The 14,997-nt window shown below is 57.5% G+C and overlaps 1 protein-coding gene across 4 annotated transcripts in view; it reads left to right on the forward strand.

Moving 5' to 3' along the window:
- The first annotated feature begins 312 nt into the window (after positions 1-312).
- ACSL6 (acyl-CoA synthetase long chain family member 6) overlaps positions 313-14,997 on the forward strand; it is a 60,701-nt gene continuing 46,016 nt past the window's right edge. For 2 of the 4 annotated variants that reach the window (XM_036106455.2, XM_036106454.2), the window contains exon 1: positions 313-455. In XM_036106455.2, the coding sequence (XP_035962348.1) occupies positions 407-455 (49 nt within the window). In that variant the 5' untranslated portion in view covers positions 313-406. Of the gene's footprint in view, positions 456-11,975; positions 12,242-14,997 lie in introns of those variants that run through there. The other 2 variants (XM_078067537.1, XM_078067536.1) reach the window with 2 other exon arrangements.

Genomic DNA, 14,997 nt, shown 5'->3' on the forward strand with positions numbered 1-14,997 from the left:
CCCCTCTCCTGCCCGTTTCCCCACAACGCCCGGTCCTGACGTTGGGGGCGGGGGCGCAGAGGGCTGGTCTGCGCTGCGGCCCGCCCCTCCCCCGCCCGGACCTCGGCGGTTCCTACGCGGCTGGGAGCGCGGGGGGCGCTCCGGACTCGGCAGGCTGCGGGGCTGGCAGGGGGGCTCCCGTGCGGAGCGCGCGCCGCGCCCTCCCCCTCCTGCCAGGACTCCGCAGCGGCGCGGAGGGGGGGGCGCTGCGGAGCCGGGGGGCGGGGGCTAAAAATACCCGGCGGCGGCGGCGGCGGCGGCGGCGGCGGCGGCGGCGGCGGCGGCGCGGCGACTGCTGGGGCTGCGGGGCTGCGGGGCAGCGGGCCCGGGAGGCCGTGCGGGGCCAGGCTGGGCCCCGCTCACCGACATGCTGACCTTCTTCCTCGTCTCCGGGGGATCCCTCTGGCTGTTCGCGGGTAAGTCCCCGTTCTGTCCTCGTCCCAGACCCCCATCCCCAGCGCGCTGTGGGATCTTGGTCCCGGGTGGAAGTGAGCCCCCAGTCCCCGCTGCTGAGCCGTCCCTTCAAGCCTCCTCCCCCGACCCGGGCCTCCCAGGTCGTCCCCCCACCCCCTCAAATTCTGGCGGGCTCCGGGTCGGGTTTGAGAAGCAGCTAGGTGTGTGGAAATGAGGGGCCTTGCTCTCAGGACCGCACAACCTCGCTCCAGTTCTCGCACCTTCTCCCCTTATAGCGAGCTTCATCGGTGATCAGACTAGGCCGAGCCCCCCCGTCCCCCAAGGGACAGACGTGGTGCATCCTTGTCCATCCCCAGTATCCAGAAACCTAGGGTGTTGGTCCCCGACGTTTTAATGCAGATCGGAGACGTAACCAGCACCGACCTGGGGCTTCCTGATCCTGGGCAGGGGTCTCCTCAAGACCCCTCACTGCCCACCCTTGAGCCAGAAATCTTCGCAAGATTTCTGTAAAAGGGTGTTCACCTGACTCCTCAGCTCTGCCCAGTGCTTGTGTCCCCACTGCTCCCAGCCTTCTCCCCTCCCCCTCACAGGAGTCAGCTCCTCCCTCGCCCCTGCGTTCTTTGAGGAGGCTGTGAGGACCCTCTCTGAATCCTTACCCAACACTCCTCCCTCCTCCTCCCCGGCCACACACACACCTGGGGTCTCACCACAGGCCCGTTCATCCACCAGTTCTGCTGCCTGCACCAGCCAGTCCCCTCTGAGAGCCTCGTGTTCCTCCAGGGTATAATACCACTACAGGGTCTCCACTTCCGGCTGCCCATGTGCAGATTTAAGCCTGATAAGGTATGTGAAGTTTCAAACCTTAAAATGACCTTGAAAGGGGCCTAGTCCAGAGCAAATACTCTAAGAATGTTAGTGTTTATTATTATTTCACAAACTGCAGCATCAGAGGAGGTAATATGGTTCTTTATGAACCAAAGAAGGGGAAGCCAACCCTTCTGAAATCCTTACCTGAAACTTTACATGCATTATTTAAAATTCACAGCAAATACTAGGAGTTTGGTGGTGCTTTCCCTTTCTCACTGAGGTTCAGAGGTTAATTGACTTGTCCAGTGTCACATGGGTAATATCTGGCAGAGTGGGATTTGATGTGAGGTTTTAATTGAGCAATCATTGCTAAGTGCATGGTGGTATCAGGCCTGAACCTTGAGGGTTGGTGGGCCATGTAATCACCCCCCCCCCCATTGCCCTGAGTTGGGCCACAGGGATACTTCCCCTGAGCTGGGGAGTGAGTGAGGCCTCTCTAATCCCTTCAGCTCCCTAAGCTCCTTCTGTCTGCCAGTGTCTGAGGACCGGCTGTGCAGGGCCACTCTGGGCCTGATGTGCTCATCCAGCAGGCAAGGTCTGGGCTAGAGCTGGGGTCACAGGTAAGGAGCAGGAGTTACCAAGTAATGAGGAGGAGGAGGATGGTGATAGCAACAGCCACCATTTACTGGTGATGGTCTCAGAGCCTTTCTCTAGTGCCAGGACCCTTTGCTCTACCCTTAGTAGGCCCTCACCCAGTGGTGGATCCAAGGGCAGCTCTCTGTAACCTTGGTCTTCTGCAGCCACAGGGAGAGGTCTGGGGACCACAGGGCCACATGTGCCAGGAGTAATCAGCGACCTTTGAGAAAAAGCCCCTCACAGTATTGGGTCCTTGGTCTGAAATTGGGGTTCAGCAGACACTGACTCAAACTGGCCTTCTGTCCTGCTTCATTGTGGAGCATTTCCCAAAGTGGCCACGTGCTTCCCTGAATGGGAGAACTGCCTCACTGAGGGACTGTACGGAGGCCTTGGAGCGGTCAGGGAAGGAGACTCTTGGTGCAGGTGACAGCCGCTTCCATACGGGGCCGGCTGCTCGGTGCAAACAGGAAATTCCTCAAAGATGCCACACTTGGCATTAGAGTAAGAGACTGAGTAGTGATCATTGGATGGAATACCCCGTACACCTGTAGGGGCACTCCCAGATCATGTGTCCACCTTGCTTGGGACTTTGCCTGGACCCCAGCTTTTCTCTGGGGAGAGAGAGAGAACTGCTAGGCTAAGACTGACAACAATTCGGCCTTGTAATCTCCAGGGTCCCTGGGCAGCTATCAGATCCCTTTGGCTCAGCTAGAAATGAGAGACGACCCTCAAGGCGATGTCACTCTTTGGTAGAGTTTTGTGCTTCTGGGCCTAAGGAGACAAGGGCTGCCTTCAGGGCACTGCAGGGAGAGGATGGTGTGAAGGGTAGGAGGAAGCCCCCTGGAGGAAGAACTGTCTGTCTGAGAGAGGCAGCCATGTGCTCTGAACCCTAGGAGAACAAGAGCTGCCTCTGTCCTCTTCCCCACTGAAGAGGCCATCTCTGAGTCCTGGGCCAGTCCAGATCCCACCTGTGTGTTGAGTAGTAAACAAGGAAACAAATAAAATAGATCCAGCCTGAGTCAGATGCTGCACCTGGCCTGGGAAAACATGGTTGGTCTCTGTGCGGTGAGCACTCAGAGGACTGTGGGAGCAATGGATTGGCACTTCTGCCATATGGCACCACTGGGCAAAGTAGAAAGAGGCACCCCTCTCAGTGGGTGACTTTCTAAAAGGGCAGCCTTGCCTCTAGGTTGATGCAGCCCCATGCCCCTGGACAAGGTCCATTCTGCTCAACCACATACCTGACCACTGGTGGCATCTTAATAGGCTTTTGCAGCATGCAGGGAGGTTTGTCAGAGGCAGATAGGCCAAACTCTGGGTAGAGAAAGTCAGGGCAGCCAAGGGGTGCACGAAGAACTGTGGGGGAGTGGGTCTTCAGGGTCTTGTGCCCGGGGAGGCTAGGTTGTGGGAGGACGATGGAGTCTGGATAGCAGGGGATTCTGGAGGAAAGGATGGGGGGGTTTCTTTAGGCCGTAGAGGAGCTCTCCATTCAGCTGCAGTGGCCACGCTGAGCCAGCAGGGGGAGGGTGGTAGAGCGCAGAGAGGCTGTTGATGAGATTAGATGTGGCTCAGGTCGCGGCTGGGCTCCTGGGAGGGGAAGGTAGGAGGCCCAAGTTGTGACCCTGGGGAATGGGGTTGGCCGGGGTGGCAGAGACTGGTGTGCCAGCCATTGGGCTGTAAGTGTCTGGGGCAGGTGCAGACGTGCACAGCCTGGCTGAGTTCAGCCCTATCCGATCTTCACCTGATTCCAGGCTCCCATTAGGGTGGAGGACTAGTATGAGATCTAGAGCCCTACAGGGAACCCCAGTAGGCACCTAGGACCCTGACAGATTGTGGACCTCCAGGCAGAACAGCTGAGGGCATGCCTCACAAAAGAAAATTGAGATTTGCACACCGTGCACTGCCCTGTGGGAGAGTTCTGACCTCAGCGCCTTATCTTGCCCGGCCTGTGGTGGGATACGAGGGTCCGACCAGTGACAGCACACTGACACCAGAGGGCATCAGAACCTGGCCATTCTGCTCTCTGGCTGGTTTTCTGTCTCACGTGATTGTAAGGGCTCTCAGGTTGACCTTCAGAAGGCTGACTTTGGCTTGGCTGCAGGCCCAGATGGGAGCCAGGACTGTCCCATACCCATAGCAAGCTGGATAAATGAGCATGAGGCTCTGGCTTCTTTGCAAAAGGAGGCAACGTTTACAGGCGTTTGTATAACATGAGCTGCACTTTGTCATTAGCCGTGTAATTAGCCTGGAACATAGTAGGCACTCAAATATTCATTCAATGAAGTACTGTGGGAGGGGAGTTGTTTTTATGGGGTGGAGGGGAAGTGTTGTTGCAAGCGTACTGATTCAACTGCTGTTTCCCTGAGCACCTACCGTGTGTCAAGCACCGTGCTCTACAGTTCCCGAAGCTTTCATGTAATCTTTCCCACAACACTGGGGTGCTGTTATCCCCATTTAAGATGAGTCAGTGAGGCTCAGGGAGGTGCAGAGGGGAAGCCACTCCTAAGAGCTAGGAGCCAGGCCATCCTCTCAGACTTGCAGTCCAGAGAAGGACCACCAGGTACGAGCAGCCGGTGCCTGAGCCCTCCAGCAGGCTCAGCAGAGGGCACAAACAAAGGATCGGTCTTTGGGAGGAGGAGGGTTTAAAGAGAGGACTGGCATAAAGAGCTAAGAGCAGGGCTGGCACATAGGAAAGGTCCCCTTAAATGTTAGCTCCAGCTAGGCCTTCCTTAAAGCGGGCACAGGGTTCTGACCTCCAGAAAGGGAGTTAAGGAAACAAGGCATTCCTGGCAGAAGGACAGTATGAGGAAAGACGGGCCGTAGGAGTGAAGGAAATCTCGGGACAAACTCTGCTTGGCCAGTGAGGTCACCAGGGCTGGGATCTGCAGGCTCTAGGATTCCAGCCCAGGCACCTGGGCTTTGTTCTGTGTCTGCAGTGGCTGCGTCAAAGAAACATAGCCCAAACTGGGCATGTGGGTGGCCAAGGGGACCCTACCCCTGCGCTCCGCATGCCTGTTCCACTGACCTGCAGCCTTTGGCCTCCTACACTATGATCTCCTGGAGGGCAAGGCCAGAGTTTCTCCTCTGTGAGCCTCAATCCGGGGCCAGGCACAGCGTGAACCAGTGTTGGTTACATTAATGAAGGTTAGGAAGAATTCTGTGAGAACAATTTATTTTAATAAGGATGTGTTTTATAAGCTGTTTTCTTACCACACATCAGTTAGCAAATAACAGAATTTGAATGTGCTCTTACTAAGTGCCAGGCTCCATGCCCACCAGAGGGATGATGCCACTGTGGTAGAAGCAGTGGAGGGGGGGAAGCAGGTGTGAACTCCTTGCAGGCAGGACAGCTCAGCCTTCCCTGGGAAACCGTTAGTCTAAGCTAAGAACCCAGAACAGAAGGAGGTGCTCCAAAAGTGTTTGCGGAAGGAAGGAAGGAAGGAAGGAAGGAAGGAAGGAAGGAAGGAAGGAAGGAAGGTCAGCCAAACCCATAGCTGCAGGTGATTGCTTTTGTAGAATATATTCTTCTCTGAGGGCAAAGTCCTTTTGTCTCAGAGCTCCAGTAGGCTGGGAGCTCTGGCCAAGCAGAGCAGAGAGCAGGCCCTAGTCTTGGTCCCCAGCTCACTGGATGGGCTGGTGTGCTGGCCCCATTTCCTGCCTTGGCCTGGACAGAGTCCTTAGTAGTCACCCATTGGGCCTCAGGGATACTTCTTTGGGGTGTCCTTCAGGTTGCCCAGGCTGGTCTCCCACCATTATTTGGCTGCTCTGGGAGTTCATGGTGGGTGGAGTCATTCCCAGACCTGGATCTTTTTTGTGGCTTCTGATTCATGTGAGGCTTGATCTTGATCATCTGATTCTGTGACAGGCAGAAGTGGCAAGATGGGAAGTGGGTTGGGACAAATTCTGAACCAAGCTGAGCTATCTGTTCTGAAACCCAGCCTGTAATCTCAGAGCCTGAAGGATTTCAACTCCCAAGAAGTCCCACCTGTGTTTACTCCCCTGCTCTGCCCAGAGACATCTTTCTTCTCCGGACAGGTAGTCCAGGCATTTGGCTGGGAGTGTTTGTGGAGAATCGGGGGAGGCTAGCTTCTGATTTCCTCTCTGTCCGTTCAGGCCTGCATCCTGAGATAGCTGTCTTCTGGGAACTTTAGAGCAGGAAGTGGGCCAGGATGGTGCCAGTGAGGGAACAATCAGCATTTCCATTTTCAGACCCTGGGAGAAGCAAATCCGGAATGACACCTGTTGGAGTCAGGAACAGACCCAGCGATTGATGGCTATTAGAGGAAAGGGAGAGAGGACAGGCAGGCCCAGGTCAAATGGGCAGCTCTGGGCCCAAGACCACTAACCAACACCAGGAACCCTGCCCTGTCCCCAGCACACTGCACCCGCCCGGACCACCAGCACGGCAGGTGGATCCCGAGGAACCAAGCAGGACTCAGCCCTGCTACAAAGCCCTGTGTTTCCCTCCGGTGTGTGGATTGTTGTTGGGGCTAAGTATCTCCAGTCCTGCTCCTGACCAGCAACCCTTGCCCCTATAGACCAAGTGGCTGCAGATCCTGTCGAGTAGGCAGAAGGGTCACTGGGAGGGACGGTGAGGTCAATCAGAGATTAGACAGCAAGGCTACACAGCAAGGACAGCCAGAGGTGGGGGAAGGTAGTTGGAGCTGGGACAAAGAGAGCGGAGGGATGGAATAAGGGTCTGCCAATGAGATTGGACAGGGTGGTTGGCCAGAGGCTGGATGGCGAGACTCCAAAGGCCAATAAGAAGAAGGCAGAGAAGGGAGACTCACTGGGACCCATCCAGGCCTGCAGTGACCCCCGAACTTTGGAAGCTGGGGTCTGCATGAAACCACTTAAACCCTAGGACCCTGCTTACTTCTGGCAAACCTCAGTGTTAACAGTGATAGTCCCTTCCAGCAGATGGGTTGAATGTGGTTCTCTAGGGAACACCCTCAACTCCCACACTCAGCCCCCCTCCCTGCCTGTGGTCTCTCTCCACAATCCTCACTCTGCCTGCGTGCTGGAGAGAAAGGGAGGGTGGGCCTCCTCCTGGCCAGTGGGCTGGCGGGAGATGGGGGTATGTATATCCCTGACCTCCCTGCCCCAGGTCAGGTATCAGGGAAGGCTATGACCCGGGAAGCACCCTTTCCATCTGTACCGAAGTGTCCTTTTCCCTCCCTCCCTCCCTCCTCCTTCTCCTCCTCCTCCTCCCCTGCGTCCTGTTCCTCCCGGGGTGGCTCCATGAACACTCACAGACATGCCTGGCTTCTTGGCTCCGTGGGCGTACTGTGTGGCCCCAGCCTCTAGAAGGGAGACCCGTGGAGGGAGCAGCAGTGGATGCTCATCCGAGATGGGCATCGTCTTTGGGCTGAGAAGCTGACCAGGCCTGTTGCCCTTGGATTTCGGGGAATCTACAGAGCATCCTCCAGACCTCCTATTGGTTTCGAATCAGTTCCTTAAGTGGTTTTGTTCTAGATTTCTCCTCAGGCTAAGCCATCATGTGTGTGTTTGAGGGCTCCTTGTGTCACTGTCTCCTGTTCATGGGAGTCTGAGTAGCACCCTTACTTCATAGGGTACAAGATTTGTACTGTTGGTCATGGACGGCTCCCGGTGACCCTTAGGGGTATTGGAAAAGCAGCATTTCTGGCCTCTGGAAGTCTGAACAAAAGTGAAGTCTGACCTTGTCATGCGGCCTCTATGGAGGATGGAGTCCAAGCCCTGGAGTGTCCCAGAAGCTTATGATCTCACACACTGGGCTCTGGGCTACCATGAGCCCCAGCCACAGCTTGAGGGCTCTTGGGCCAGCAACGCCGGACGAGGCAGGCTGAGGATGCCTGTGGCCTCCATTCTTAAAAAGTCCTTCCTGTGCGCTGCAAGGTCTTTGTTTACCATCATTTTTCTTCCCTTTTCTTTCTATGTTTAACTGTCAACACCCTGAGAATTACCAGCGTTCCCTCATAGATAAAAGGTGGTGACCTCAGAGCCAGCCATTTCTATTTCTGCAAGGGGCAGAACCAGAGGAGCCTCAGAATGAGCCAGTCCCACTCTTTGGTGCCACCCACCCTGACCTGACACAGGGCTTTCCTCAGGAGCCCCAGAGGCCTCCGGCTCCCTCTGGAAAGGTGGTGGGTTCAATAAGAATCCAAGTGATGGGTGCTCTCGGTGGGTCAGTGTGAACAACGTCCAACAGCCTTCCCCGGGCCAGCCAGGGCCTCGTTTTGCTTGGGTCTGAAAGAGATTTTTGTTTTCTGGTGAGAACAGCCCCAGTCTGGCGCCGGAGCCAGCAGCAGGAATACAAACCCTTTCATGTGACAGGCCCAGAGTGGAAAGATACAGCAGCCGGTCCTCCCCTGCACTCCTCGGGGAGGCGGGCATTTGCATATTCCCCATTCATCCTGGCCTTGAAAAGGAGGCCCGAGGTCTCAATGCTCCCGGCCCAGCCGAGGGCCGAGGGCCGGGCTGCTTGAGCCTGGCATTAACCCTGTGGACGCCAAGGGCCCCTGCTAGCCGAGAACAGGACTGGCCGAGAACAGGACTGGGCGGCCGGGGGTGGGGCAGTGAGAGACAACTGCTTCGGGAGGTGGCAGGGTCCCCCCGACAGGCATAGCCTTCAGCTGAACTGAGTGAAACTCGGATTTGTTACTTTTTGTGGCATTTGGAAGAGGAACATTGTCAAAGTATGGGGGAGCCAGGAAATTAAGCTATTTATCGAATTTTCCAGAAAATTTACCTCTAACCAAAGGCAAAACTCTCTCTTCCCTGCTCACTGTCTCTTCTGTGACAAAACCAGTGGCCCTCGGAATGGTTGGGAGGGAGTCTTGGTGGCTCGTGGCTGTAGCAGCGGCCCCTTCAGCAGGGAGCTAGGGGCACAGCTTGCCTGGGGACTTGTGCATCTTAAAACCCCCGGGTACTCAGAGCTGGTGGGTTCTGTTAGCTCGTGGCTGTGACCCAGAAGACATGAGGCATGTATGCAGTACCACGACACTCTTCTCTCCTCTGCTGCTACGTGCTGGCCTCCCAGCCTCGGCTTCCTGCCCCTTTCCTCAATGCAACCAGACTCTGTCCTGGGAGCCTCAACATCTTACAGGCTCTTCCTGCGACTTACCAACCCACTTCTGTCCCTCGGTTCACTTCTCAGAACACTCCTTCCTGTCTGCTGCTGATTCCCTCCTTGCTCCCTGTCCCTGACTGAGGATGTGTCCCGGGTTCTGTCTCTTGTGCATTTTTTCCTGAGCAGGGTGTCAGCAAGCGAATCCCCCTCTTGCTCCCCCCACGTCTGTGACCACAACCATGTCTTAGCAGGCCCCTCCTGGAGAAGGTCACGTCCTGTGCCGTGGCCACTGCAGTGAGCTCTGAGACCCAGGGAGCGGCCTCTGGTCCCTTGAGCTTGAGCCTGTTAGGTTCGCAGTATGTCCTCAGTTTGGGCTGGTGACAGAAACGGATCACGGCTCCTGAGGCCAGGACACTGGCCGTCCTAACATGGACTGAAGGAGGGGAAAGGATCATGTTGCAGCCACAGGATTTGGCTTCCGGCACAGTGGGGCCTGGCCAGGGGGTGTCTCTCTGTTCTTGTAGTGCTCGCGGCCCTCAGCAGCATCCCCGAATTCTGCCTGCTGTCCCCGGTGGGGGGGCGGGGGGGGTGGCTTGGTGTGAAAGGAAGGACAATGAGGCTGAGGCTCATCCACGCCAAGGAAGGACAATGAGGCTGAGGCTCATCCACGCCATCAGCCCTGGCTATTGCATTCTGCAAATATTTCCAGAGGGACTGCCGCCGGGGTTAGCCTCTGATGCCCCTCTTGGCGCTGAAATTCTAGTTGGGCCTGATTCGTGGTGAGGACAGCACTTATCTCTGAGCTTGTGAAAGACACTGTGTTTCTCTTTACTCCTCCGTCCTCAAGGTTATTTGTATTTTTTAAGTTCCTGAAAGTGTCGTTTGAGCCTGGCTTCTCAGTGTTACCGTCAGGAATGTGGGCCCATGTTTCCTGACCGGGGCTTTGGGTGAGTGGGCTTCTTTCGAGGTGCTGGCGTGGTGGGAGGAGGGCCCAGGCAGAGGGGGGCAGTGAAGGCCGCTTCCTGGACTGAATGGCTAATGGGAGGCATGAGCAAGGTTGAGTCGGGGCCGGTTGGTACAGGTGGCCCCGTGCCGTGGGCAGCACGGCCTGCCGGGGATGGGCTTTCCCACACCGAAGAGGCTTAACTAAACCTTCACAGCTCTCTGCAGGCTTCTTGGGGAAGCTCGGCAGGTGAGTCGCTGTGTAACCCGGCAACCTGCGTCCCAGCCTCTCAGGGGATGTGCGGCCGGTCTCACCTGGCAGTTCCCCAGTCGGGGAGGCCCTGGGCCCCATCCCTGCACCAATCATCTGTGGCACTGTGACTAATTAAAACCCAAGAGGAAGATGGAAAGAAAGCCTCTCGCGCGCTGCGCACGGTAGAGCCGAGCGTGAGTATCTGTGAGCACGGGGTGGATAGTGGGCCAAGGGTGGGCTGCTGTGTTGCGTGTCTGCCTGTCGGGGTCACACAGGTGTGGTGGTGCACACATCTGTGCTTTTCTTAGCCTAGCGCCTGGGCCACACCCTTCCTGGGACAGAACTGCTGCCGAGCCTCCGTGTCCCCCGCACCCTGTGTGGTTTTTCATCAGCCAGGACCTGGGTTGTGGCCACTGAATTTCCTGCTCCCAAAGCTGCCCCGAGAAGCACTAAAGGAAGATTTTGTCTTATTTTAAAACATCTCTGAAGATGTCTAGATAAAAGTAAGGGTCCTGCCAAGAAGGAAGAGGTAGGAGCTTTGTGAGCAGGAGGTGGGTCGTCAGGCATTTGTGTATTTTACAGCTTCCTCGGGGTGGATTGGAGGAGGCTATGGCCTGGGGGCCCAGATAGGCCCCTGCCAAATTCCCAGAGAGGGCAGCTGAGGCAGGAAGCTCCCCTCCTGGCCTGCCCTGGGGTGGCGGGCTGAGCAGTGGAGGCTGCCTCAGCCCTCAGTTGCGTGGCCTGTGGGCTCCAGACTCACTAGGCTGGTTGTGCGCACAACCCCTTAAGAGGGAGCTCAGAGCCCTGGACTGTGGCGTGGGACAGCCCTGCTGCTGAGGAGGTAGGCCGCATTTGGGTAGACAGTGGCCCCACTTTGGCAGACTTGGAAGCACCAGGTGTGGGTAGGGCCCAGAGGGTGGCCAGCAAACTACTATGGCCTGGATTTGTGTTTTACTCTTCAGCAGCAGCGACCATCTTCCTACTGTGCGCGCAGACACATGCTGGTTACTGACGTAGGAGTAAGAAATGGCCATACCTGAGCCCCACCCCCACCCCTTATCCTAGAGAGACAGACCTTGCAGGAGTGAGGCCCTGGGAGTCCCTGGGACCTCTGGTCCCAGTCTGTGTGCCAGAGGTGCTGAGAGAGTTCAGAGCTCAGCTTTGGTTCCACCGGGCCAGGGTGTGGGTTCTGGCTTGGGGATGACAGTATCTCTAAGGGCAGGCATTAAGGAAGGGCTGATGTGCTGGCCTGGGGTCTTGCAGAGTAGACAAGCCAGTATCTTCTACCTGCTGACCCGGATCCTTATTCTGGAGCGTCCAGAGCATCTCTAATCAGATGTTTTATCTGGGACTGTGCCCAGTTTCCTTCCTTGCCCCAAGTAGGCAGGTTGTGACCTTTTGGGGTGGAGGGGAATAGAGGCAGCCCCTGAGACCCTGAGAGGGGCTGGAGGTGGAGTCTCCTGGGCCCCCAGATGCCTCGCTTAGCCAGAGATCTGGCATCCCCACCCCCACGCCCCCTGACTACCTACCACTTCAGCCACTCACGCGGCCGGCAGGTCCCCAGCCCCTGGCTGAGGCTCTGGTCCCTAATCAGTGGCACAGATGGAGATGTAAAGAGGCTTTGTCCTTAAGTGACCCATTTGGCAAACTCCGTCCAGAACTGAAGACAGAGTGGGGGCGGGGGGGAGAAGCCGCGGGTAGAGCTCCAGCAACCCGGCAGAGCGGGGGTTAAGGCGGGTTGCTCGGCTCCAAGCTGATCTGAGCCAGGGCTACCCAGTGTGCAGATGGAGGCGGGGGCTGGCAGCTCCTCATAGAGCGGCTCTGTGCTCAGGTCCCTGCCAGACCTGCCCCCACGGCCGCCAGGGAGCCACTGCCACCGCTTTAACGCCGCCGCCAGCGCCCGGCTTCCCAGAGCGGGCGGCCGTTGCCATCCGTTGTCCCCAGGAGGGCAGACTCGGGGCAGGGCCTTCGCCACTTTTGTGCTTTGCTCAAGATGTGGTAAGCTCTCTCCCTGAGCCCCACACACCCCTTATAAAGGGAGGCTGGTACTAGTGGGACCAGTTCAGCCGCCTCCCCAGTGCCAGGAGCCCTCTGGAAAGGTAGGGTGTGAGTGCATGTCCTTTTGCAAGTTACCTCTGTGCCCTTCTGGCTGGCCAAGAGATGGACTAACTGCTTTCGCTAACCACTGTCTACCGAGTGTTTCACTTCCTCTGTGATCGGCACCACATTCTCTGTCCATGACCTTCTTTGAGAAGAGGCCCACAGGGGTCAGGTGACTTGTCCAAGGTCATAACTGCTATCAAGAGTGTGAGTCAAGGTTTGGACCAGGTCAGTGCAGCACCAGAACCCGCCTTGGGACCCTTTCCCTGGCCCGTTTGCCGGAGATCCCGGTCCCTGGGAGAGGTTGTGATTTTCTTTTTGAAGCTTTTAACTGGGAGTTGAGGATGTTCTTTAATGATCTGGCGGCTTGCCCTGTGCTTGCCTACCATTTCTGAACTCCTCAGAGGTTTTCAGGGACTCAGAACCCCACTGCAAGAGCCCCCACCCCACTCCAGGCTGATACAGAGGGAACCTGGGTGATTCTAAAGGAAGGGAAGAATCTGAGGGTCAGGGGGTCCTTCAGCACCAGCATGATGAGTTGGACTTTTGTCCTAAGGTAGTAGGGAGCCAGATAGGGTTTTTGAGTAGTAGCATGACATGGTCATGTCTGTGTATCAGGAAAATAACCTTGGTATCAGTGTAAGCACCAGTCAGAGCAGGGACGCCTGTGAGGAGGCTGCTATGTGAGCCTGGACTGCGCTTGGTGGTGGCTGGACCAGGCCAGGAGCTGTGGGGGTGAAGAGGGGCAGCCACCTGTGAGGGGTATTTAGGAGGTGGCCCTGACAGAGCCATCTAGCTAGGTTGCAAAGGTCTAGAGTGCTGGCGTTGGGAGGCTGGTCAGCAGAGGATCCTTAGAGCCAAGCCATGGGACTCAGGGCCATCTCCACAGACACTGTGCCCTGGGCTCTGCCTCTGCCACTCGGCTGCCGTGGCACCAGCATGCTCCCCACCAGGGTCTCTTTCCTCGCATTCTCTCCTTTCCTGCGCTTGGACAGCTCTGCTTTTCACCACCTACCTTCCAGGGGCCCCGATCAGTGGAGACCCTAGTACGGTGGGGGGAGTCCCAGGCCCCTAGCCTGTGCCACCAGCTGGTATCCTGAACTCTTCCGTGGCAGAGGAGAAAAAGGCATAGGATATGCTGGAGGAGAGGAGACTGGTTTGCGCTGAGGGTGGGGTCTTCCCTCCTGGTGAATATTTACAAACACAGCAGCTCACTTGGCAACAGGGCCCCACTGATTCCCTTGGGTACTGCCCACCCCCCCATCCCTGTCCCATGCTGCTGCCACCAGGAGAGCCTCCTGGGGCATGAGAGGAGGCAGCTATTCCTGGCACCCCAGGGACCTCCGAGTCCTACCCTGGTCCAACAGAGAGGGAGTGAAGGTCAGAGTAGGCCGAGGCCCTGTGAAGGAGTGACTCCCAGGCCTAGGCTCGGCCCTGCCCCCATGCCAAGGGTTTGGTGGCATCGGTTGACTCTCAGCCCTGTGTCCTCACAAGACCTGACTCTGCAGCTCTGCCCTGCAGTGGCTCCCAGGTCTGAAGGGACTCTCGGGGTAGATGCACGCGGTGGCTCTGACGGTGCGTGAGAAGGTTGGCGAGCCTGGAAGCATGACATGGTGCACCACCGATTGCCCCGGGTGCTGCCCACCAGGCAGGGGTGCGGGCCCGACCTGAGGAGGAGTGGGGAGCCAAACCCTTTCTCCACCACCTTCTGTTGCCCCAGGCAAGTGGGCTTCCTAGAGAGAAGGACCCAGCCAGGAGAAGTTGGTGAGAGGGAGGGCGCCCACCCCTAGTGTGTGCGCGGTGGGGAACCAGCCACGGGCCTGACTAGCTGCTGCCACTTCACGGGCTCTGGTGGCCTCGTGCTGCCTCCCGCCCCTGCAGTCTGGGCCTGGGCTCTTCTGAGCAGGGCTGGAGCCGGTTATCTGTGGGCTCAGCAGCCCCGGACATAGAGGTGTGGGTATGGACGGTCCAGTGCCGGCAGGGGTGGGTGGCGGTACCACACGAGGTAGGGGTTGGGGAGGCTGTAGTCTGGGGCCTGGATCCTGGCTCCCCCTCTTGCTCCCTGTGTACCAGTAGACGGCAGCTACCTTCTTCGGCGGCATCTGTGCGCTCCCACCTTGGGCAAGGGCTTCCCAGACACCAGCAAGTCAGGAAGTTTAGGCAAGTTCTGTTCTTCCCTCTCCTGGGGACTGTGCTACTTTGGTGACTGGTGAGAGCACGTGTACCTAAGAGGCCACCTCTCAGACTTGTGGCAGTGACCTTTGTACAACATTTTCTGAGTGGAATATTCAGCTGGCTAAGTGCTCCCCGCTCTCTCTCAGCTCCAGCCTTGTATGTTGGCTTCCCTCTGCTCAGGACACCCTTTCCTCTTCGTCCTTCTGTCTCAGCACCAGTACGACTCCCTGCCAGAAGCCGGTCCTGACTCCCCATACCTGAGTCGGGCACCTTCTCTGGCTCGCCATGCCTGATCACGACCCAGACCGCGCCGCACGGCCCTGCCCCCTCCTTCACGTGTCTCCTCCGCGGAACTGAGGGTAGACCCACATCTGGCTTGTCCCAGGGCCCGGCCCCAAGCCAGAGGGGAGCGGGGACCGTGTGAGGGTTTGCTCCGTGACTGGGGGTTGGGTGGGTGGATGGATGACTTGGCCATTCTGGGCTGTGCTCTGTGAAAACCCCAGCATTGCAGCAAGGGCTGCAGATGCCCACGTTCTGCTGCAGCTTCGCATCCAGGAGCAACTGCCAAGGGCTAGTGTAC

The sequence above is a fragment of the Halichoerus grypus genome, chromosome 2 (assembly GCF_964656455.1).
Source record: "Halichoerus grypus chromosome 2, mHalGry1.hap1.1, whole genome shotgun sequence".
Lineage (NCBI taxonomy): Eukaryota > Metazoa > Chordata > Mammalia > Carnivora > Phocidae > Halichoerus > Halichoerus grypus.